Source organism: Stegodyphus dumicola, chromosome 12 (assembly GCF_044657685.1).
Source record: "Stegodyphus dumicola isolate Sdum_Otavi_A_Nest chromosome 12, ASM4465768v1".
In the NCBI taxonomy this organism is placed as follows: domain Eukaryota; kingdom Metazoa; phylum Arthropoda; class Arachnida; order Araneae; family Eresidae; genus Stegodyphus; species Stegodyphus dumicola.
In genome coordinates this window covers 41,456,378-41,482,223 of record NC_140779.1, presented here as the reverse complement: position 1 = coordinate 41,482,223, position 25,846 = coordinate 41,456,378, and the positions used below count along the sequence as shown (strand labels likewise).

General features: G+C 33.6%; 1 protein-coding gene across 1 annotated transcript in view; it reads right to left on the bottom strand.

Moving 5' to 3' along the window:
* LOC118192498 (carboxyl-terminal PDZ ligand of neuronal nitric oxide synthase protein-like) overlaps positions 1 to 25,846 on the bottom strand; it is a 116,640-nt gene that overhangs the window by 87,237 nt on the left and 3,557 nt on the right. Inside the window, exons 2-4 of the mRNA XM_035363494.2 lie at positions 12,147 to 12,218; positions 7,222 to 7,314; positions 7,087 to 7,145 (exon numbers count right to left, since the gene is read on the bottom strand). Of these exons, the coding sequence (XP_035219385.2) occupies positions 7,087 to 7,145; positions 7,222 to 7,314; positions 12,147 to 12,218 (224 nt within the window). The remainder of the gene's footprint in view (positions 1 to 7,086; positions 7,146 to 7,221; positions 7,315 to 12,146; positions 12,219 to 25,846) is intronic.

The window sequence follows — 25,846 nt, the reverse complement described above, 5'->3', positions numbered from 1 at the left end:
CTGTACGTAAATCTCACAGGTATATACTTTAAAACTAAGTACAAAAGAAAAAAAATACCATAATTTTTCTATAAAAATCATTGGAATTTAGACCACAATATAAGGTATTCATTTAATGAAACGGCAACGTCACTTGCTAAAATTAAAGAATTGTTAAAAGCCACAATCTGGCTCATCTTTAAAATTTGGCAACTTCCACTAAGAAGACTAAACTAATACATAAGTGCTGCACTTTTTTTATTGAATTATTAGTATATTCTTTTGAACTCATACATAAGCTGACCACCAAACTTTAGTAAAGTGCTGAAAATTATGGCTTATACACTAAAATATATTGTAATCAATTATAGCGCACAGTTATAATAATGCCTATTGTATTCTGATAAATTACAGTAAAATGATAAAATCAGTTATTCAAAAAAGACAAGTAGTAACTGATTTATGAGAAAAAATAGTTTTGTGGTTAAAATAAAAATTGGAGAACTTACCATGAAAGATTTCATTGTATTTCAGATTAAATTTGTTTATGTGTATTATACTCAAGCTCTACGAAGATACATATGCATACGTAGGTAAGTTGAAAAATAAGTTTTCCCTGTCGACTGTGGTCAGAGTTGTGTATGAAAGTCAAAAAATAGAATGAGACATTAAAGATATGACATACCTTTATTTTATTATTCTCATACGAGTACATTGAGACATTTGTCATATCACTTGATAAGCTTCAAAAAGTCCTCCAAAAAAAATTCACACTTTGCATATGGAAGAAGTGTTGAATGGCTATGGGCGAAAGGCGAAACAGCAGGAAAACGCGCAAGTCACCGATACATCATTGGGTACAGGTCGCTGCAAATCAAGCAGATGGCGCTGTTGCAGTGCCTACGCAAAGCGGAGACCAGCCTCTCATTTGAGCTCCGGTGGGTATGGAGAGAAGGTGCGTTTTGAATTCGTGGTCAAAGGAGGAAGTGAGAGCGGTTATCCGCTATGAATGGGCACGTGGAGTATCAGGAACAGAAATTCATAACCGCCTCGTGGAAGTCTATGGGCCAGGTGTGATGTCGAAGCAAATGGTGCGGAGATGGTGTCGCACATTCAGTGATGAACGTCAGCAAGTGGAGGACATACTGAGAGCTGGACAGACGTGCACGGCGACTACAGATGCAAATGTCAGGAAGGAGGATGGCATGATTAAAGCAAACCGGCGTATAACCATCGATGAAGTAGCGGAAGAACTCGGAATCTCACATAAGCGAGCTCAAAACATCATCCACGACGTTCTTCGATACAGAAAAGTGTCAGCACAATGGGTGCCCCGACAATTGACCTCGACACACAAGGAACAACGCATGGGGGGCAGCCTGGAACATCTCGTGCGTTACCATGAAGATGGCAATGACTTTCTGTTTTGGACTGTGACGGGGGATGAAACGTGGGTCCACCATTTCACGCCAGAATCGAAGGCCGCATCTATGGAGTGGAAACTGTTGAAGGTATTCGTGGTTCACTTTGGTTTACTGTTACAACTTCTCTAAATCGAGACGAGCAGATGAATAAAACAGAATTAAAGTTCTTACCTTAATAAAGTGTAATCCAAGCTGCCGATGTAAGGAACACGATCATTATATTAGCAAACACAAAATAACATACTTATTAGGTATATGAAGAAAAAAAATATATCGATGATTACAAGCGTTGTTTACTATCCATTGCATAACGCGAGAAGTGAGTCATACAAGGAGAGAATGTTTCTCCTTCTTTATTTTTATTTTTTTTTGGGGGGGGGGATCAAATCCAATCACAGTTAGCGAGGGTGAGGGGTAAATTAACGTCGAAGTGTACAGCTTCATCGCTGTCATTATGAATTGCTCCACAATCTCCCACTCGATGAGCTGTTCTGTTCAAAGTAAGGCCGATTCCTTTTAATAAGAATTCCAGCTGTTGTCTGGGCAAAGGTTTCGTGAACATGTCTGCATACATCATTTTACTGTTGCAATTTAACAATCCCTTGATTTTGTAGATCACATACATCGATGTGTTTGGTGTAACTGCTTCCTTTCTCTTTTCTGGAAAAATTTATGCATGATATATTGTCCTTGAATACGATGTTCGCTTCCTGTTGAGCGAAACCTAAATCTCCCATCAGTTGTCTAATCCAATGTAGCTCCTGCAATGTTAAGGCTAGAGCGATGTATTCAGCTTCTGTCGAAGATAGGGCGATGCAATTTTATTTCTCACTTCCCCATGATACCGTACTGTTTCCTATTTGAAATATATATCTGGATGTGGATTTTCTGTCAGAGGTATCTCCTGCCCAATCAGCGTCACTGTAAGCTTTGATGACTGGTGCACCATTGGATTTTAGATGTAATTTGTAATTAATTGTAGCTCTCAGATATCGTATGATTTTAATGATACTGTTCCAGTCCGATGTTAATGGATTTTCTGCTAAGTATTTCAACAGAATTTGCTATGTCAGGTCTTGATACTGTTGCTAAATATAAAAGTGCTCCCACTGCTTCCCTATACTTCTGATTATTGGGAAAAACGTCATCCTGGTTGTTTTGGTTCTTCGTAAAATTCGTAGTCATGGGCTTATAGCTTAGTTTCTTTGGTGACTCTCCGTCGAATTTTTCGATCATACTCTTAATCTTGTTAGCTTGATGAAGTTTAATGCTTCCGTCTTTTTCTTTTTCGATTTCAATTCCTAGATATGTAGACACTGCTCCAAGATTTTGAATGTCGAAATATTCTTTGAGAATTCGTTCAACTTCTTGAATTGATTCACACTTGTCGCTCGCGACTAATATGTCATCAACGTAAACGATTATGTAAGTTCTTGCGTTTTTCTCGATTAGTGTGAAAGAACATGGATCAGCCTTTCCTTGAACGTATCCTTGTTTGCGCAGGATTTCAGCTATCTTGTGATTCCAGTTTCTGGCTGCCTGTTTTAGTCCGTAGATACTTTTATTCAGTTTACAGACTTTATTTGCTTCTGAAGCAGAGATGTAGCCTTCTGGTTGCTTCATATATTCGTAGCTTTTAACCACAGTTCCTTTTCTTTGGTAGGAAAAGTTTGCAGTTCTTCCCAGTCTTTAGGAACTTTGATTTCTTCATTCTTAGCCATGTATGAGAATCTGTTTGGTGGGATTCCTTTAGTCGTTCTGTGGGATCTTCTCGGTAATGGGGGAATTTCTTCTGTTTCAATTACTTCCTCTGTAATAGCATTTGGACATGGTTCTGTCAATTTATTTTCTTTAAAAGGTCATTCTATCTCCTCATGCTGATCGTTTAATTGACAAGGCATTTCTTCTTTTTTGCTTTCATCGAATATTACGCTTCTTCTGATCACGACGTTGTTTGCATGTGGCATGTAAATTCTATATCCTTTAGTACGGTCCCTATATCCAACAAGAATTCCTTTTTCTGCTCTTTCGTCTAGTTTGCTTCTTTTCTGCTTTGGAACTCGACAATAAGCTGTACTGCTGAAAACTCTGATATGGCTTAGGTTCGGCTTCTTATTATTCCATAGTTCATACGGTGTTTTTTCAACTGATCTTGATGGTAGCCTGTTTTGTAGACTGAGTTCTCGGGGGTTTGACCCCATTCAGTTCTCGTGGCGGGGACTGACAAAGCGGACAGAGCACCTTTTTACAATGTGGTTTTGCTAATGGAGTGGTGCCCGGAGGCGAGGTGACAACGCATTTACTGGCAACGTTTAAGTTCTGCCCAATGCTTCGTAAAAGCCGGACGGGGACTGCGGGGATTGCGCCTGCGAGAACGAGGTCCCACGGGCGTTGGATTTTCAACTCTGGATGGGTCCCATATAATGTGGACCAGGGACGGAGGTCCCTCGCCTGGTGAGTCTGTCATTACGGCTTCACCCCAAAATTCTCTTTTGAGTCCTGAATCGAGTAGCAGGCATCTTGTCATTTCCGTTAAGTATCGATTTTTTCTTTCTGTTCTACCGTTCTGTTGCGGTGAATATGCTACGAAGGTTTGATGTTCGATTCCCTCTTCCTTTAGATAGTCTTCAATCTCTTTGCTTGTATATTCTCCTCCATTGTCTGTTGTTAAGACTTTTGGCTTCTTTCCAAATTTGTTCTTCGTCATGGTTACAAATTGTTTTAATTTGGAGATAGCTTCATCTTTTGTAGCTAGCAGATAGATCGTTGTATATCTCGAATGATCGTCGATGAATGTTATGAAGTATTTCTTTCCTCCTAGTGATGTTGTACCAATTGGTTCACAAATATCTGAATGTATCAAGTCTAGAACTGATTTTGCTCTATAGTTGTTTAGCTTGGGATACGGCAATTCAGTCATTTTGCTTCTGATACAGCATTCGCATTCTTTTTCCTTTTTGGCTTCTCCGTCAATCCTTATTCCGGTTGCCAGGTCATCACTCTTTAGCCTCTTGATTGCTTCATAATTTCTGTGTCCTAGCCTTCTATGCCAAAGATCTATACTATTTTCTCTTCTTTCTGCAGCTGCAATTTTGGCTGTTTTTCTTTGCGATTCAAATACGGTATATAAATTTCCTTCTGCTTTAGCAATTCCTATGGTTTTATTTTTCTTCTTTATTCTGCAACTATCTTCTTCAAATTCAACTGTAAATCCTTTCTTTGTAATTTTTCTTACGGATATCAATCCTCCTTCTAGGTCAGGAACGTACAGAATATCTACGAGTCTCACTTCTATTTCGTTATCTTCGTCGTTTGTACAGTATAAGTATCCTTCTCCTATACCTTCGGACTTCATCTGCGTGCCGTTAGCAATTGTTATCTGCTCAGTTTTGCTTCTATCCAATTTGGTGAAAAAGTATATGTTATCGGTCATATGACAAGTAGCACCTGAGTCGATTGACCAGTTTGAGTTTTGAGATTTTCTTTCTCTGGTGACTTCGAACGTGTGATTCTCAGTCTTCTCATGATTCTTATTTTCGTTTTAATCTTCATGTGTATCCTCGTTTACAGCAATTTTCGTTTTCTGTTTATTTCCATAATTTCCTTTATTTGTTTGCTTTTCATTCTTGAAAAATGAGTTACTTTCGTTTTTATCTTTTTATTTGTGGTTATTTAAGAATCTGCACTCTTTTTCTAAGTGTCCTATTTTTTTGCAATAATTGCATCTTCGTTAATTTAAATGCTTGAATTTTGTGCTAAAATTCGTTTTGAAGGCAGTCGTTTCTTCTGCTCGCGTGACTTCTTTTCTTCTCAGGCATTCGTCGATGAGTTTCGTTTTTACATATTCCAGCGTTAGTTCTTCTTCTGGGCGTGCTTCTAAAGCTGTAATGAGATTTTCGTAGCTTTTTGGTACGCCGCTTAGTAAGAGAGCTGCAATGTGATTGTCCTTTATTTCTTCACCGATTCCTCGCAGTTCGCCTACGATTTCGAGCATCTTGTTGACGTGTTCTTCGAGTTTGTATTCGTTTTCTGCTTTTAACGTATACAGCTTTCTCAGAAGGTAAAGTTTACTGGAAAGATTCTTTCTTTCATGTATTTTCTTTAAGTCATTCCTTATTTCTTTGGCTGTTGTTTTATTTCTTATGTGTACGATTTGGTTGTCTTCTACGAGTAAACTAATGGTAGCTTGTGCTTGTTCATCTCGCTTTCTCCATTCGATGTTTATTTCTTTTGGTGTATCATATGCTATTAAATCCCATAAATTTTCCTTTTTCAGGATCATTTCAAGTTTGTATTTCCATACTTGATAGTTGTTATTGTTTAGTTTCATGATCGAATATTTATTTTCGTAGCTAGTAGCCATTTCTTTATCTGTATTTCGAATGCGCAGTACGCAACTATGCAGTTTTGTTTCGCTTTTGAAGACAGGCTTGGCTTTTCCTTTTTCGGATTATCGAGCGATAATTTATGGTAATGTATCTTTTCTGTTTTTTATTCTTAATGGCTTATCTGGATATATTTTATGCGTTTAGCTGAAGTAAACATATTTTCGGTCTCATAATCTTTTGTTGAAGGTATTCGTGGTTCATTTTTGTTTACTGTTACAACTTCACTAAATCGAGACAAGCAGATGAATAAAACAGAATTAAAGTTTTTACCTTAATAAAGTGTAATCCAAGCTACCGATGTAAAAAACACGATCATTATATTAGCAAACACAAAATAACATATTTATTAGGTATACGAAGGAAAACATACATTGATGATTACAAACGTTGTTTACTATCCATTGCATAACGCGAGAAGCAAGTCATACAAGGAGAGAATGTTTCTCCTTCTTTATTTCTATTTTTTTTTGGGGGGGGATCAAGTCCAATCACAGTTAGCGGGGGTGAGGGGGAAATTAACGTCGAAGTGTACAGCTTCATCCCTGTCATTATGAATTGCTCCACAGAAACATCCGTCATCACCTGTCCGAAAGAAGTTCAAGACAACTCCCTCTGCAGGTAAAGTGCTCCTCACAGTTTTCTGGGACGCCCAAGGAGTTTTGTTGCTGGACTTTTTGGAGGTTGGAACCATCAATGCTACGCGCTACTGTGACACCCTGTCGAAATTAAAAGAGGCGATTCGGAAAAAGCGGCCTGGCCTTCTCACATCTGGCGTTCTGCTGTTGGATGACAATGCCAGACCACATTCGGCGACAGCAACGCAATACCATATTGCAACTCTTGGTTGGGAGCGCCTACACCATCCGCCATATAGTCCTGATCTCGCACCAAGCGACTTCCATCTGTTTCCGGCTTTGAAGAAAAATCTGGGGGAAAGGCACTTTGGAAGCAATACTGAAGTGAAACAAGCCGTTCAACGCTTCTTCCATATGCAAAGCCCTGATTTTTCCTGGAGGGCTTTTTGAAGCTTATCAAGCGATATGACAAATGTCTCAATGTACTTGGTACCTATGTGGAAAAATAAAGGTATGTCATATCTTTAATGTCTCATTCTATTTTTTGACTTTCATACACAACTCTGACCACAGTCGACAGGGGAAACTTATTTTTCAACTTACCCTCGTATATTCATTAGCAAATGAAATCATGCATGAACCACACCAAAATCTTGCATACAACTCTAGTTACAGATTTAAACCAACTGTATAAAAAGAAGACAAATATATTCAACATACCTGTATATAGGATGATGCAAAATGATAAACTTATTTTCATCCCAAGGCCATTGATTAGTCTAAAAAAGAAAGTAATATTTAATGACATGTACAAGATTTATTAGAATGTTTCAATCACATAAATAATATACTTACTCTTCTCTTACTGCGAAGAATAACTTTCACACCATCTACAGATACAGAAATACTGACTTTTTTCTTTTTTATAGACTTGGCTTTGAATTCATACTACATAAAACATGAGTACATGAATTAATGCTATTATTGTAAGAAAACGACAATGAAATAAAATGCAAAAAGGAAATCTTGAATTTTGAACTATGATTTTTAACAAATAAATTTTAATAGCTTAATATAAGATAAACAATTATATGAGACATAAATTAATCAATTAATTATGAGATATAAATTACGCAATGACATGATTTTAAAACGAAATGGCAATCATGCTTAAAGTGCAACAATGTCACTAATTTTTATTTCTGTTTAGTATACTCTGACAATTTATCATGGCACATGCTTCAATTTTCGGCAAAAAATTATCTTCTCATACAAAGCTCATTTCTGTATGAATGGATATACAGTACAAAGTCTGTAATCCGGACGTCCATTATCCGTAATGATCTATAATCTGGACCTCAAAGTCACAAACTTTTTTTTTTTTTTTGTATGCTTTACGTATGTGCGTTTAATGTTTACGCATCTGCATATAGCACAAAAAACGAAGCAACTTAAGCAACTTATATTGAAAGAAATGTTTAATGAAGTAAACAAATAAATATTAAGCTTTTTTTTTTTTTTAATTCTGATACCCTTTAGATCATAACTGCTCTTTATTTCATAAATTACGGTTTCATATTTTTAATTGTATAATTTCTGCAAAGCATCTTACCAGATTTAAATTGATGATCTATAATCTGGAAAAACCCTTAACCCGGAATCACCGAAGTCCCGACGAGTCTGGATTATGGACTTTGTACTGTATTAACAAACACAACTGTCATTTTTTAGTGTGAAAATAATCCACAAGAAAATGACCAGAAACCTTTACATTCACAAAAGGGCAAAAGGAAGTGGCTCTTATGGCAGTGACATCATCATTATAGGTACAAAGAAAAAGGTATAAATATAGTAAGGGAATGTAAATTAAGGCGATATCTAAACAGTTGTGCAGTGTCCATAAAATGAAATCTTTAAATCTATCAATGTTGTTTTATTAATTACCTCAAGGGAATGCAATACAAGGTTTGTTCATAAAGTAATGAGACTAGGTCTGACTAAAAGAATTTATAGATCTGATCAATACATACTGTCAAAATTCTTCTAGTCTCCTTGGACGTTGATATACCACTGCCAATGCAACTCCCACTCTGTGAAGGCTACTTAAGCCATAACCTCTTTCAGAGTGTGACAGACTGCTAGATGGCCAGAACATCTTCAAAACGGAGGGAGACCTTTCAGACTTCTTGAGCTTTGGAAACAGGAAAAAGTCTGCCAGGCTCACATTGGGGCTGTATGGTGGCTATGGCAAGGTTGCAACCCCAAATTTGGCCAGCTAGGCAATCATAACAAAGGCCGTGAGAGCTAGACCATTGTTGTGGTGGAGCTTCCAGCAATTGGCAATCTCCGGTAGTTACCAATGTGTGCAGCAGGTGTGCAAGGACTTCTTTGTAGGAAACAGCACTGAAGGTAGAGATGCAAATTTTTGCGGACCACTCTTCGCTTAATTTTCTTTACCTTGTGTTTCGATATTCTGGTTGTTTGAGGGCATGAGGAGTTTGATGTGTGCTACTCAACTTTGGCACTTGGTTTCAGGGTCACACTGGAACCCCCATATTTCGTTGCCTGTTATTACATTATCTAAAATTTTCTAACTGCTTCATCTCACGGGAAACATCAACTCGTTGTTGTTTTGTTCATTATGCAACACTTTGGGCACCGGTTTCTCACAAACCATCTGCATGTTCAAAATATCAGAAGTAACTCTTTGAACCATTGTTTTGCACATGTTGCGGTCTTTGGTGATTAATCTTACACTCCAATGATGATCGGAGTGCAGGAGATTTTTTACTTTGGCCATATTTTTGCCTAAACCACTCACTGAAGAGCATCCACATCGCTCTATATCTTCAATGTTCTCCTGTCTGTTCTTGAACTCAATGAATCACCTGAAGACCTGGGCCTTTGATTGAACATTGTCTTTGTCTCCTTAACCAAGGCAAGCATCTCAGAAGCGGTTTTACCCAAGTGAAAGAAAAATTTAATCACATAGTACTGCTCCAATAACCCTTCATTTTTGACATTTTCTGCTGTGAGAAAAAAAAATCAAAAACAGCTTTCGCGCTTCTTCAAAAGCTCAATAAATTAAACCAATTTATGTTACAACATGAAGTATACATTCTTGCTGACAGCAATATTAAAGTCATTACAATAAATTCGATTCTTGGAAGTTAATCATTACATGCAACTCAGTTCAAATAGATATTCATTAATTATTTCTTGAAATTTTTATTACTCATTACAGAAGACAATTATAATTCAATTTTACTATTATGAAACTCAACAGCACTGTAGACCTAAATACAGATATAACATAAAAAGATGTAAAACCGTTCAATGAGACACCTGTGGTTGCATTTTTATGTAAAGTTCAGCTGTTGGTAAATGCAGGTGAATGCCTTGTTCTACATTGACACAGATTTTGCGTATTGTTTTGGTGAATGTACAGGTGTTGAATCCTGCTTCACAAGGATGTGCACCTGAGATAGACAGCAACACTAATTTTGCTTTTTCAGGCAAGATTTTGAATTCTATTTGCATATACACAAAACTTTGATAGAATTCGGTTTTGAAAAATGATTTTTAGTTTGCAGTGAGATGTTAAATTTATGGGGATTCTGTATTCTGTTGAATGGTGTTTTGTTTACACTGAAAACATTTAACACCCATTTAAACAAGTTTTTCAAAGCTTCAAGATGCATCTGAATAATATTTTTTCTTGAACCTTGATGTTATTTTCTTCTGAGAAAGTTTCTGTAAGAGGAATGCAATCAAAGCACTACAACCAATATATTCTATTTTAAAGAAAGACACTTTGGCAACTTGCATAAAAAATTGTAGCATTATTTCCTCGCAATGACAGAATCATTTTGCTATAAATTTCTATCAATATGCCATTTTACACAGCAAGTCTTTTACATTTTAAGCTGTCACTATTAGAGGATTATGCTTCATTAAAAATGCTGGAAGTTTTATCCGAATAGCTTAATGCTTTCCCCTTACGTTTGTAGCAGGAGGGACCCATAGTAACATCTGAATTTGTTTTTAAGTCTAATAAGTCTGCTTCTAAGAATTCATGATTTTACAGTTTAAGTTTTTTATTATTATCTTTAATATGAACATTTACTAGCTACATAATTAAACCTCAATATGAAATCAAATACAGAAAACTCGCAGGAAAAATCAATAAGAAATCAAAATATTATTGCTGTGAGCATTCATTGAGAAGTGAATCCAAATTGATTAGCCATTTGTATTAACACAGGGCTAAGTTTGAGAAGCTTCAAGTGAATTCCAGCAATTCTTGAGAGACTGCAAAAAGCTTCTTGAATATGCAGTTCCAAGGAATGGCCAAACATCATCTGCTAGAGAAGATGCAGAATTCACTTGACACATTTCAGTGTTCAGAACATAATTTCTAAATTTCTTCTTTTGTTCAAATTCTTCTTCCTTATTTTTTAATTTTACTCAGTTTATTTTATTTTTCTGGAGTATCCGAAGTGTGTTTGGGAAGCACATTAGAAGTCCAAGGGGTCAGAAGGGCAGAGATTGGGAAACACAGAATTAAGCTACTAAAAATGTACTATCTTATGACATTATTTGGTGGCAACGGATTATAATCAAGGTGGATATGACTTGTAGTTACTTTCAAAGCAATGTTAAGTTGGAAAATGCAGTCATCAAGGAATAAAACCATTTAGCATTATACATTGAAAAAACATGAGTAAATTTTATTATTCTTTTCTAATAAAATTATCCAAAAAAATTAGCTGGCCCAATTAAATAAAATGGAACATGAACAGCATTATAGTCAATTAAATGTTTTGGTACTTTACCTTTGGCTGAACACAAGCAAGAAATTGTCAATATTGTTTTAAATCACATCAACATAGCAACCATTTCACAATGTTAAAAAAAATTCTAACAATATTAAAAGTTTTTTCCACAGCCAAGTATGTGTAGTAAACACACGCTGCTTTGATGCTTAAATGTTTTTTATTTATGATATAATTTCTCATTAAACAATTATTTCTTTTCCTTTATTTTTAATGTAATGAATGAAAATCTTGTTTAATTTTTAAATGAATTGGTATTTTCCATACTGATGTAGGCATTTCAAACCTTTAACCAAGGATATGTTATGATACCAAAATGAAACAAATCTGCAGATGGCAATATCTGTGTCCTACTAAGGCAAAATTACTAAATTTTAATCTCAAAAATAACAAACTAATGATATAATGAGAAAAATCTTAAAGATATCCAAAGAATAAATTTTAAGTACACCAAATACTGGACTTTCTTTTTACAATTTAATAAAAGCAAACTTTATTTCTTCTTTAACTAAAATTATAAATCTTCACTGAGCAATACGTAGCTTGGATTCTTCACAAAGATGTGCCTACAGAAAATGATTGCAATCACACAGGAATATTTGCAATCAAGAAAAGCTATAGTAAATTAATACAGAAAATTATAAATAATAAAAAAAATGACTAAACAGACTATGTAAGTAAAGCTGGAAATATTAGGTTTTATAAAATACCTTTGCTTCGTTGGCACTGTTTTTTCATTTTGGGGTTTTTATTTTCCTTCCACTGACATATTAAGATTTTGATAGTTAATAATTTTTCTCCTATTTTTCCTGTATTTGGAAATCAGTATTTACAAATTATACAGAAATACACAAGAAACTATATAAACTACATAAGCATAATATGCCAAATAACAGTAAAAGAAAATATCAGAGTATATAATTAAAATATTTAGTATTAACTCACCCTAATGCGTCGCATAGCAGCAACTATTTCAACCCTACTACTTGGCCTTGGAACTTCAAGGGAACCAATATACTAAAAAATGTTATGAAAGTCATAATTTAACAAAGTTCTAGATTTACTGCATAATACCTAAAACTTTAATAATATATAAATTATTTAACTACTTTTGAAAAATGAAAATGAGTTCCACACTATCATAAAATTAAAATGTTCAAGACATAAGAGAGATGATTTCAATCTTCCAACATTATACTTAGGGGAAAAAAATCAGTAATCAATACATAAAAGTATTTAAAAATTACATTTATTACATATTTTGAATGTAAATTTTTGAATGATTAAAAATATAACATAAATAATTGACATAAAGATTAAACATTTTTTTCAGAAAAATATACATAACATATTGTATAAAATAATTCTATAAGAAATCAATATGTTAAGTAAGCTGTCAATGAAAAACTGACATAGGTTTTTATGCCATGTTAATTTTGAAAAAGTCTGTTCCCAACAACTTTGCTCTATCAACATTCAATTATGCCATCCTCAAAACTAATAAAAATGGTCAAATGATTACGAAAGGAGAGAAAAATATCAAAGCAAAACAGCAAATGATTAAGCACAGATTTAAATCAAAATTCTATCAACTTCGAAGGTGAACAAGTCCCTCTTCATCAGAAGCCACAAAATTCTGCAGACTAAGGAGAGCCACGAGCATATTTATACCAAAAACGAAGTGCAGAGCAAACATGACCATACTGCCATCTATCCAAGAGAATAGTAAAGAAACATGAAAAATTAAGACATTAAACCTTTCAAAGCAGGAAGGACTGGATTGAATTAGTATAATTAACTAAAGATAAATTTTTGCAAAAGTGGAAAGCTTCAAAGAAATCCAGTCAACCAACTGAAAAAAACTTTATAGACCCTTTATAAGACCCTTCTATAAACTTTATAGGAGACAAAATTGCGATTAAATTTCCAACTATGAATAGCTATCAAAAACTTGTTTATTTATCATGACTCCTGTTTCTTTAAGCAAAATTTCAACATTCCTTTTATTTGGCCAATATATCTCGGACAACGTTAATAAGATATGCTACAAATTTCCCAAGTCCACCAATCAAAAAAATTAAAAGGCAGAGATGGAATCTTCAAGAACTGAACAATGGATTTTATCGATCGGTAAGAAAATGACTTGAAAGTGCAATTTTGTAATAGAAGGATAAAATGGAAAGACAACAAGGGTAGTAATGCTATTTCTAACAGTGGAATGTTTTTGACAGCAAGATGAAAAATTTTTTAAAGCTTGATCAATGACAATTGGACAAACAATTGAGTTCATTAGAAAGCAAAAATTCTGAGCAGCAAGCTTTGAGAGTTGAGTATACATATGGGTAAAAAGAAGCCATTTTTTTGTTTAACCACACGACATGATGACAAACAAGCAGAAAAAGTTTTACAATAAACAGTATTGCAGAAATCAGAGTCACAGCAGATTATTAAAATATCAGTGATAGGAAGGGAATTGTCAGATTCAGTTTCAAAAGAGAAATGAATGGCTAGATCAATTGAAATTTTAACAGATAAAATCTGAGATATATCCTATTATGTTATTATTTTTAGCATTTTTGCATATGGAATGGAGTTTTGGTTTGGAGGGGGACATTTCAGTATATATTAGGGAGTTTTTTTAATTTGCTGCATTTAGAAAATTAGGTCCTCTGTGTTAATAATGTTCGTGTTCCAAAAGTTTTTGTTTTGTTTTGTTTAGGAAAAGTGTGGCAGGCTTATTTTCAACATGCAGATAAGTAGAGTTTTTATGTTACTGTAGCTGTGCATAATTTGCAAATATAACTGTAAACAGAATTGTATTAAATATTCAAAAAGTCCAGAATGGTAATTGAATTTGTAGTAACTGGATTCTATGTCTGTTGCAGTCAGTGGCAGGTGTACAAGAAATAATATCTAGAGATGAAATTTGAGAGCTTTGCTTACAACATAGAAAACTGTAAGTAAGCCAGGATTCTATTTATATATAGTTGAGAAAGTATTGTACAAGTGGCATTATACAGTCAAAAGTCTTTAATCCGGACGTCCATAATCCGGAATGATCTATAATCCAGACCTCAAAGCTATAAATTTTCTGCACATGCGTAAACGCATATGCATTTACACATGCACATAATACATTTACGCATGCGCGTTTAATGTATAACGGACGGTATAAACTATGCTAAAATTATCTATTTCAGTTAATGTTGCAGATTGCGTTGTTCCTTAATCTTCGAATTGGATCCGGCTTATTATTTTTTGCAGACTGTTAGAGCAATTTTATAAAAGTAAGTTTGAACTTTTGATTATGTCAAAAAGAATTTCCAATTCTGGAGCTGCCAAAGGATCTATAAAGCGAAAGCACGTTTTGATGTCCATCAAACAAAAAGTGGAGTTGCTGCAAAAAATGGATAAAGGCATATCCTTTGTTTCTCTAACCATTCTGAAATCTGTTTATCAATTTCGCGCTGCTCTGCGGAAGGGAGGGGGAGGGAAACGTCACGACACGCAATGAACTGGAAGTTGATCTGTCAGCACTATCCTTATCTTCAGGGCAGATGTTTTTATTTTGTTCGGCTTATAATTCCTGACTAAATGTAGTATTTCATCTCGATGTACTTCGTCTTTGATATGATTTAAATAAAATTCCTCGTCATTATAAATATCAGAAATACACGTCAAATAGTTTTCTGGTTGCAATTTTCTAATTTCGACTATGCGTAATGTATGCTTTACACATGCGCATTGAAAGAAATGTTTAATAAAGTAAACAAATAAATATTAAGCTTTTTTTTTTTTTTTTGTAAATTTTGATACCCTTTAGATCATAATTGCTCTTTATTTCATAAATTACATTTCATATTTTTAATTTTATAATTTCTGCATGCCATCGTACCAGATTTAAATTGATGATCTATAACCGGAAAATCGCCGAAGTCCCAACGAGTCCAGATTAAAGACTTTTGACTGTATTAATAACGAAGTAAAATATTTTATGTTTGCAATGTGGAAATGCATATTTATATTTGAAATTATTTTGATTTACTCTATTTGAATATTATGACATTTTTTTGTTTTTGTTTTGAGTTATATTTTTGGGATTGCTGAGTAAAGATATTTTGAGGCATTGCCATGAATCCTGATAAAGTTACAAATTTTAACTGGGTTTGCATTTAAAGGTAAAAATGAATGTTGGTATATTAAATAGAAAATGTGCAATGGTGCATACGTTAAGATTTTAAAGGAAAAACTTAGTAAGACGATTGTGTGAATAAAGGTGTATTAAAAGATAAAATTGTGAAGTTACAAGTGACAATTGCAGAGTTGAAATCTCATGATTCAGAAATATTAGATTTATTAATTAAAGGCAACGCTGCTGGAGATGATCTAGAAACCAAAGTTGTAAGAATATTACAGATGAATTAATCACGCTTCATCATCAGGTGAAATAGATAATGCAAATGATTGTAATGGTAATACAAGTTCTAACACATATAGTAGCATAAGTGCTTCTAATGAAAAATGGAACAAATTGTTAAAAATTCAAATTAAAATATTTTATGGACAATTATCAAATTATTTTACATTTTGGGGTCAATTTAAGATGTATGAGGATAAGGAACTTGAAGATGTTAACAAATTACAATACTTAGCTTATTCAATATTACCTGGAACGTGGTTTAGTGAGTTGATAGATAAATTGCCCTTTAAGAGCAACAAAATTACTCAAAAGCTATTTCTGTGTTTGAAAAGCATTTGGGCAACAAAGAAATTTTAACTGAGATCTATGTGAGGGAATTGTTAAAATTAATTATCCAAAATGTACACTTGCAAGAGAAGAATAAATTGCCCCTAGTGTCACTCTTTGACAAAACTGAATCATTCCTCGGCTCTCTAGTCTCTAGACACTAATGCTTCCTGGTTATACCCAATGGTTCAGTCCTGTCTATAAGCTGAGATGTTCCGAGTATGGCACAGAGTGCTTTTTATGGTAACAAGGGATTGTGTCTCTAAATCTCTTGGAATTTTTGTGTAAAGAGGTTGAAGGAGAGCAAAGAGTCATACTTAACCAGGTCTGGATTCAAATTTTCTCCCACTTCATGCAATGAGCATTCTAAAGTTGTCAAATTTAAGACAAAAAAAAAAAACTATTGCAAGTGCAGCAAATTTAGCAGTTACCATGGAGCAAAAAAAAAAAATTTTTTTTTTTTTTTTTTTTTTTTTTTTTTTTGTGAAAAAATTTACAAAAGCAAAGAAAGTTTTACAAATTTATCAATGTCCTTAAAGGAAAGGTTAGACAAAATAAGAGTATTAAAGTGCTGCCTACTTTGACTTAAGACAGGTCATTTTGTGAGGCAGTTTTATCAGTTTATTGAGGCTATCTATAGTACGGATCTTGTCCCACCAGAGAATAAAGTTGAGAGTAAGGCGAAAAGCAGAGAGTCAGTATTGGTACAAAGTACCATATTTTATTCCATATGTTTGAATGAAGTCACACTTATGACTTTAATGTTAAGTAGCAGCAGACAATCTAAAGAAAAAGGTCAGGTGCTTCTTGGATTGTGGATCACAGGGATCTTCTGTTTTCCAATCTGTACCTGAAGTTTAAATTTGAAAAGCATTTCTTTTGAGAATTTAACTCATATGCTATTTAGGTAACAAGAACTGAATTAAAATAATCATAAGCGTTATTCTACGAGACTTAGTTTGGTTAGGAGAAGCACAGATTACCAGTTCGGTTTTCTGAATCAAGATACCATTTGTAGAGGGATACCAAGCATTCCTAAAGGTTCATTACTGAAGGAATTAAAAAGATAAAGAATGCGGATTTCAAATATTCATGAGCGTCACTGGGAAATAAAAATCCTCATAGTAAACAATATTTATGGGCAATACTTACCGGTGAAATAATTCAGCTTGAGGGTAGTTTGACAGTTATAAACACTAAACTAGGATGGAGGTTGCACGAGCAATCAAAAGGGTCGATTAGGCAAAGTTTTGAGGGCACTCCCCCATCCATGTTAGTAACAGATTTTCTTGCTCAGAACAAGAAACCTTTCGATATGTGGAATTTAGAAACTACTGGCCTTGCAGATAAGAGCAGGACTTTTTCAAAGTCACAGAAGATCAAGTGGCACAGTCTTCTGTGACACATCATCCGGTAATAAAATTGCATACCTTCACTACCAAAATTAGGACGGCATTTGATGCGTCAAGCAAAATAGACAGTTTGTCCTCGATAATGACTGCCTGATAAAAAGTCTAAACCTTATAGAAGAAATCCCAGCAATTCTAATGTGATTTAAAGAAAAGACAATTGGTGTAAAATCCAATATTAGGTAGGCTTTTTTGCAGACTGAGATAGAGTGTGAAGACTAAAACTACCTAAAATTTCTATGGTGTGCAAATAAGAGAATTGAAGTATTCCATCACAAAGGAGTTGTTGGGGGTTAATCAGCAGCCCATATTTGCTGGCAGCTATGATTTCATTTCATCTGTTGCATGTTGCACCTGAGTTTAAGGCTGTCATGATAAAAAAAAGTTCCCAAATTCTTTTACATTGACAACTCTGTTATGTAAATTAATGATACCGAAGAGCTGAAACTTCTTATAAGCTAATCAATTACTTATACTGCAGAAGCTAAAACGGACCTATAAATATGGACTTTCAGTTTAGATGATGAAAATGAGCTATCAATTGAAGATAGTGATCCAGTCTCCGCAGTTTTCAGCTTACAGTGTGATAGACGAGATAATAGCCTTACTATTCCCTTAAAAACATAAATCATTAAAGAAGACTTATTAAAAAAAGAACTACTATCCCTAATCCACAGGGTTTCTAACTTTCAGCCAGCAATATTACCTGCAAAACTAATTCAAGAGGCCGAAATGGGACATACCATTATCAGATGAACTTCAAACAAGCTTTATGAGATGGTACAAGGAATTGTCTAACTTTTCTCACATTAAATTACCTCACCGCATAGGTTATGGAAATATGAATTCACAGACACTGCATGTCTTTTGCAACGCCTGTCAAGGCACTTATGCAACCATCGTTTTCTTATTAAGTAAGGAAAAAGACAAAGTTCGTATAAAATTTGTCATGGCAAAAACACACATATCACCCTTAAAATAACTATTCTGTGTTTGCAGTTGCTAGTTTGTGTTTTAGGTACACACTTGGTAAAGAATATCGGTGAAACCTTGCCCTTATTTGACGTCCAGTATACTACTGGAAGGCACTACTGTGGGCATCAGCTGGATACAAAAAGAAAACTAGGTATTTGTAAATACAGTAAAAGAGATTTAGAACAGGAATCCCAAGAACAGTCAATCCTGCAGATGTGACATATTGTGGCTTCATTCCTAAACATTTGTGGTGATTTGTTTGGTACAAGGGAATCAAATTCCTAAAAAACCCCTCCGTAAGAGGGCCACACTTTGCAATTTACTCCAAATGAAGATCCTCTTATTGCAGAAATTAATAAAGGAAGGGCTGCCCACATAAGAGTAAAAATAGAGGATCCTGAATGGTACGAACATTTTGAGTTTCCTAAAAATAGTTTTTGAACATTTGAAGTTTTCCTAAAAATAGTTATTCTGATGAATTCTATGCTTTTCTAACAAACTCCTAAAAAAAAAAAAACCCTCCTATGCGTCTTATATCCTAGCAGTAGTGGAAATGTTTGCGCCAAAACATTTCTATGGAGTTAAGAGCAAAGGAAACGTTTTCAAGCGAATGTTTTATGTTTATTAATGACTTATTGCATTCAGTTTATTCTTTGTTAACCTCATTTTAAAATGTTATATCATATATATTGTATTTTCATACAGCTTTAACCAAGCAATTCAGCTTTTTTTTTTTTTTTTTTTTTTTTTTCCACAATTAATGTATAAGTGTTATTTTTATACCTGGTTCTTAATGTCATAAAATTTTGCATAACGTCAGATTTTACAAAATCAGGGTAGGAGGATGTTGTGCATTTCATGTATGTACGAGAGTGAGGCTGACCACAACGGCAGTGGTAACCATGGTCACGGAATTTTACATGAACGAAAAAAAAAAAAAGAGCTTGAGAATATTTCTTAGTAAAGTTAATTTTAATTTTTACCATTTTTATGTATGGAATGAAGTTTGGGTTTGGAGAGTGACTTAATGAAATGAAATCTGCTACGTATATTGGGGAGTTTTTCAATTTGCTGCATTTAGAAAATGAGGTCCCCTACATTTAAGTTTATGATGTTTAAGTTTCAAGAGTTTTAAACTTTAGGAAATGCGCACCAGGATGGCAGGATGTTATTCTCAATATGTAAATAAGTAAAGTTTTATGTTATAGTAGCTGTGCATAATTTGTAAATATAACTGTAAATAGAATTGTATTAAATGTTTAAAAAAGTCCAGAATGGTATTTTAATTTGTACTAACTTATTATACATAATAATTTGACCATTTTTGTTGGCTTTGGAGATGATGATGCTGAATGCTGATTAATCAAAGTTAAGGTGAACAGGACAAAAAACTTGAGTTAAGTTTTCTGCAACTCCACTTTAAAAAAAAAATCTTCTACATATGCATATAATACATTTAAAAAAGACTTAAATGATCACGTATATACCTTATTTGCTGGCATATAAGACACACTTTTTTTCTTTGAAAATAGGTCTGAAAAAGGGGCTGCATCTTATACGTTGTTTTATTGCATTCATTTCTGGAAATTTCCTCTTTTTGGAGTTTTTTTCTTGTTTTCTTGCGAAGTGTAGAAATATTACAGTTACATAGTGAATGCACATGTGCTGTCATCGACAATCACAGCTGGACTTTTTAAACTTTCAAACTTTTTGAATGACTTTTATGTGTGTGAAATTTCTACTGTTCAATTTTCTTAAATTTGTTGGCAAGTTATGGCTCATAAACAATGTCAGCATTGTTACAACATAGCATACAAGCTACGTACGATTGCGTATGTTAAAGAACATGGAAACAGGACTGATGAGAGGCATTTCAGGCCAATCTCAACTGAGAAAAATGATAAGAACTTGGTGGAATCAGGAAGAGGATCCAAAGAAAATCGACTCACAGTAAACGTAACCTTATAACCTTACGAAGAGGAACTGCACAATGGCCTGAACCTGTGGCAGAGCTGAATACTTGGATTTTAAACCACAGAAAAGTGGGACATCTATCCCACTTTCTGTCCAAAAATGATTATTTATCAAGAGATAGCGATTGAAAAAGAAATTACCAATTTTACTGGATCAGCATCATGGTATTCAAGATTCATAAAGAGAAAACAGCTATGTATGCAAACTAAAACAAAAATATTGAAAAAGATGCCAGACGAGTATGAAGAAAAAATTATTGAACTTCATCAATTCATCATTAATTCCTCTGATGTTTGATGTGCCCCCAGACAAAACTGCAGCTTCCAAAGGTAAAAAAGTGTTGTTGTTAAAGCTTCAGGACACAAAAAAGCTCACTACGTGGGTCTTGTCTGGGTTTTGACAAAGAAGATTAAAGGGCGTTTTTTCCCAGACAGATTGGGTATTTGCAGAAAGTATTGCTTTGTATTTGTATTAGTTTATATTTAAAATACTGTAAAAATAACAATAGCTCAATCAGCAATAATCAGCAATAAAGTTTTATTCTTCAAAAATGTGAATAAAAAAGTGGGTGCGTCTAATAGGCCAATGTGTTCTTATATGACAGCAAATACAGTAATCAAGAGAATTCTGTAAATGTTAAAATATAATTAAAATCCAGAAATTCAATTTTTTAATCTAGAAAACATTCTTATGAAAAATGATATTAGCACAACATTATTCAGTTGTGAAGGGCAGTAATATAGTATAGATTCACTCGAAGGTAATAAAAAAAAGTTAGTAAAATGTGTTTTCAATGGCAAAAACAATTTGTGATTAACAACATATATATTAAAAAACCTTGCGAGTTCTAGGAAAAAAAAAAAATTGTTAAATTATTTAAAACAAAGAATCAAATATAAAAAGTTAAATAAATCAACTTTGCTTTATTCCAAATAAAAGTACAGACTGTACTTAAAAAAACAAACTACAATTTAAAAAATTTAAAAGGCAAACAAGTAAATTACATTGGCACGAAATTTGAATAAATATTTACTAATTTAGAAGTAAATCAGACACAGGTCCTTCTTTTTGTGAGCAAACATGTTTTTGCTCTCAAAGGATGTACTTAGTTTAAATGAAATAAGCTTACTTTATAAACTTCTTGCCACTCTTTAAAGACTCTACTTTTTAAAGATGAAATCTGCACAAGTGATATGGAAGAGAAAACTGATAAGAATTGCCAAAATGGATCGAAGTGTGGCACTTAAATTGCTAGTTATTTTTTAGGCTAATAATCTACAGTGCTTTCAAGGTATAAGAATATTGTCTTTGTATATCAAATGCTAAAGTCTGGATGATATGGAAACTATACTTAAAGAGCTGGATAACATTTTTTCTAAAGAATGAAGAAAATTTTATAATTATCAGGCAATATACCACTTAATAGTAAATATCTGAACTGAATGCTAACATTTACAGCCTAATAACACAGCTAAACTATAGACATAATTTAAAATACGAAAACATATTATCAAAAGACACTCTTGGGGAAGGTTTTATTTTTGACACATAATAATGAAAATTATGATGTAATTCTACTATTAGCTTTCAAATATTGTATGGGATTTCATACTTGCAACAATACCGACTTGCTTTCACCATGCCAGATACATTTGCCTTCCTCAATCTCATGGTTCTTCAATGGCAACCATGTACATAAGGGTTGGATCCCAGTCAAGGGAGTCAAAGTCAAGGAAGTGTGTAATGCCAAAGTTTGTGCAAGTCTCTGATTTTTTTTTAAGTCAAAATAGGTCGAAGGGTACATGGATACCGAGTTTGTGCAATTCTTTGACTTCTTATTTTCAAGTTGGCGATTTTGAGAAACGCATGAAGCAGTGCGCACTATTCCAGTTTGTTGCCAAGGGTGTGGGCTCTCCTAGGATTTTACTGTACATAAGAATTTTTCAGTTTTAATACACAATGTTGTCATTTTTTGTATGCTGTCTTATAGGCAAATTGTGATATTTTTTCCCCTTAACCTCAGTATTAAATTATGCACTTGCAAGATTTGCATGTACAGAAGAAATTGTGGTGAAGTTCCTACACATATACAGTATTTTGCCACACAACTGCTAATGAGAATAACTGCTTTGAATCTATCCCTTAAGTGATGATACAAAACTTCCACCAGAATAAAAACACCTTCTTGTAAATCTAATGAGGAAGGCCACTTTGCTAACGTTTGTGAAAAATTCAAAATTGACAACCTAACTTGTACACATTATGTCTTAACTACCAATGATATAGAGGTTTGTGGTCAGTTACATGAAGAAATTGTTCAATAAAATCGATGAAATGTGAAGTGAGAAAATAGAATCTTCACTGAAGAACTGATCTGCACTTCTGAAGCAGAGTTAGTGACAACATGAAAGTCAGTTGTTACCTCAATAATTCTAATGCAACTTTATCACACAAAAGATTAAAATTCCTGTTACAAATAAGAAAACTGACTGTCTATAGTTAACAGAAGTAAAGCAAACTGCTGATCACCATTTTTATAGTGATATACTTATTTATATAGCTTACAAATGCGATATAAATATATTAAAAAAGAAAATGAAAAAAAAAATTTGCAGTTTATTTCTTTTTTCAAAGTTAACTTTTTGGAATTCTGACCATAATTTAAACTATGAGATCCTAAAGACAGTCCATGTACACATTTTATCATTTCCCTCAAATGAGAGGCCTGGAAATAAAACCTTGCATGAGGCCAATGAAAAAGTTGTGAGCGCAACTATTTAATTATAATATTATACTTATAATGTACAAGTGACTTATTCTCAGTCTATCAAATTGCACCAAATTTTAACTATACTCCATTACTGCCCTATACATCTGCTATCAAACTTACAAAACATGAATTTACTAAATATGGGAATGCACAAAACCACTATTTAGTAATATCTTTTCAAATCAAAAATAAAGTCCAACATTAAGAATCAGCGTAAATTTTTAAAATTTTTTTGCAGTACTAGTTTCCATAGTTTTTTAACCTCCTTCTTCAGCTGCTAAGTGCAGATGAACCAAATAAAGGGTAAAGAAAGATAAGAATAGAGATAAGATAAGTTGGACAAAAGTTAAGCTACTGGCGCCATCTACTGATGTAACAAGAAAAACAAAAACAAAATTTCTTTAAAGGCTGAAAGTAAAGATGGATTGCAATTGGGCTCATTAACTGTAACAGAAATGTTTTTTTGGATGTGAAAAGCTTCTAAAAAATCGAATTCACCAATGAAAGATGTTTTCTGAAAAATTTTGGCTGCAGAAAAATGGAAAGTGTGACTTTCATTTCCAACAATGCTGAGCAACAACGGATTTCTGTGTTTCTTTTTTCCTAACATATGCCTCAAGTTCTTTAACTTGAAATTTTAAGGATTTAATTTAATAGGAATTTTACTGATAGGAGAGAAAACAACCTGAAAGTTAAATTTCTGCAAAATACATGTAATTTAGTTCCATGCTTAAGGACTCCATTCCAGATATGAGTTCCTGGGATATTTACAGGATTCCTTGCCAATGTGGTTTAATTTACATTGGTCAAACAAAAAGAGCCTTAAAATTCCATGTTAAAGAATATGAGGCATGTTAGGAAAAAGGAAGATCCAGAAATCTGCTATTGCTCAGCATTGTTGGAATGAAAATCCCAATTTCCATTTTTCTGCAGCCAAAATTATTCAGAAAGCATCTTCCATTAGTGAATTAGATTTTTTAGAAGTGTTTGACATCCAAAAAAAATATTCGCTAATCTTTGGAATATGGTAACAGATAGTTTGGAGACATTTTGTTAAGGCGATAAAGGTTACTAGGTAGAACTTTAGCAATAATCTGAGAAGTACACAGTTCGAATCACAGATTATTTTGTCTCAGAGAAATGAGAGATCATGAGACATGTCATGTGACATTTTCGGAAAATTCCGATCATGATTTTAGCTAATAAGCACTTAGAAACAATTTCGCTGCTAAAGTGCAGAATCACACTTATTTGCTTGGCGCATTTTACAAGAGTAAGAAGAATTGGATTTCTGTCAATTTTCTTTGACTTTTTAAGTGAAAATAAGTCGATGTATACATGGATAAAGTCAAGCGTGTGCACAATGCCATTTTTGTGCAATTCTGGGATTTTTTTAAGTGAAAATAGGTCAACGTGTACATGGATACCGCATATGTGCAATTCTTAAAAACGCGAAAAGCAGTGGGCAATTCTGCACTTTCTCCCAATTTCGCACCTAATTTTCGTCATGATTAAGCACTTTCGTTCCATAAAAGTTTTAGCATAAGCGTAATTCGGCCAGCAGATTGTTGGAAAAAATGTTGAGTAAAAAAAAAATGCCTTTACTTTGTGAAAACAAAATGGCATCAAAAAAAAAAAAAAAAAAAACTAGCAGGTTGCTGTAGCAGGGTTGGTCGCCAAATTTTTGCCAAAAAATCACCAAGTTACCATAATCCGAAGATTCATCAAAACATTTCTGTTTTAGTTAATGACCCCAATTGCAATCCATATTTACCTTCAGCCTTTAAAGAAATTTTGTTTTAGTTTTTCTTGCTTCATCAATAGATGGCACCAGTAGCTTAACTTCTGTCCAACTTATCTTATCTCTATCTTTATCTTACATTGTTTCACAGTTTATTTGGTTCATTTGCATTTAGCACCTGAAGAAGGTAGTTAAAAAACTATCGAAACTAGTACCAAATTTTTTTTTTTTCAAATTTACGCCGATTTTCAATGTTGGACATTATTTTTGATTGTTATTCAGTGTGATATTTAAACTGAATCCTTTTAAATATTATTTACCAGTTCAATTCACATACCTCATTAAAAATTATTCACCAGCACAATTTAAGTGATTTGAGTAAAATAGTAAACCTACTAATGGCAATTCATGGTTTGTTTAGAGTAGACTTTAAGGTACCCCTTATATTATGGCGAAGTTGTTGTTTCATTTATGGTAGATTGAGTAGTTGAATGTTATGGAAACCCTATTATGACGTAATCGGGCACATGATTCTGGAAAATTTTGAATCAGCGGATGTTTTGTAAGCGCTTTTGTGGTGTGTGTTAGTTTTATATTGTAGACGGTAGAATGGCTGAATGTAGTAACATTAATTTGAAGTTTCTGTACGATTTGGAACGAAAGGGGAAAAGAGCGTTCATTGACTGGTCTGTAAATCAAAGTTTACTTAGTAGCCATTATAAGTATCTTGTATGTAAGAAGGATATGCGTCTAGTCGAACGTAAAAACCGTTTAGATGGATTTGAATGGGTTTGTATGAAGAAAGGTTCAGATGTGGCGACGCCGATATATGGATTCAAGTTCAAATAATTTTGGGAAGTTTTTGGATGCTGTTAAGGAATTTTGTTTGCCACAGACTAAAGACGAAGGAACTCTTAAACAGTGTAAGTGGATATTGGCTTTTTGTAGTGCTTAAATGTATAACATGTTTTTCCTTTTTTTATGTTACTTTATTGTTCGGTTTAAAATGTAGTTTATTGAGATTACGTA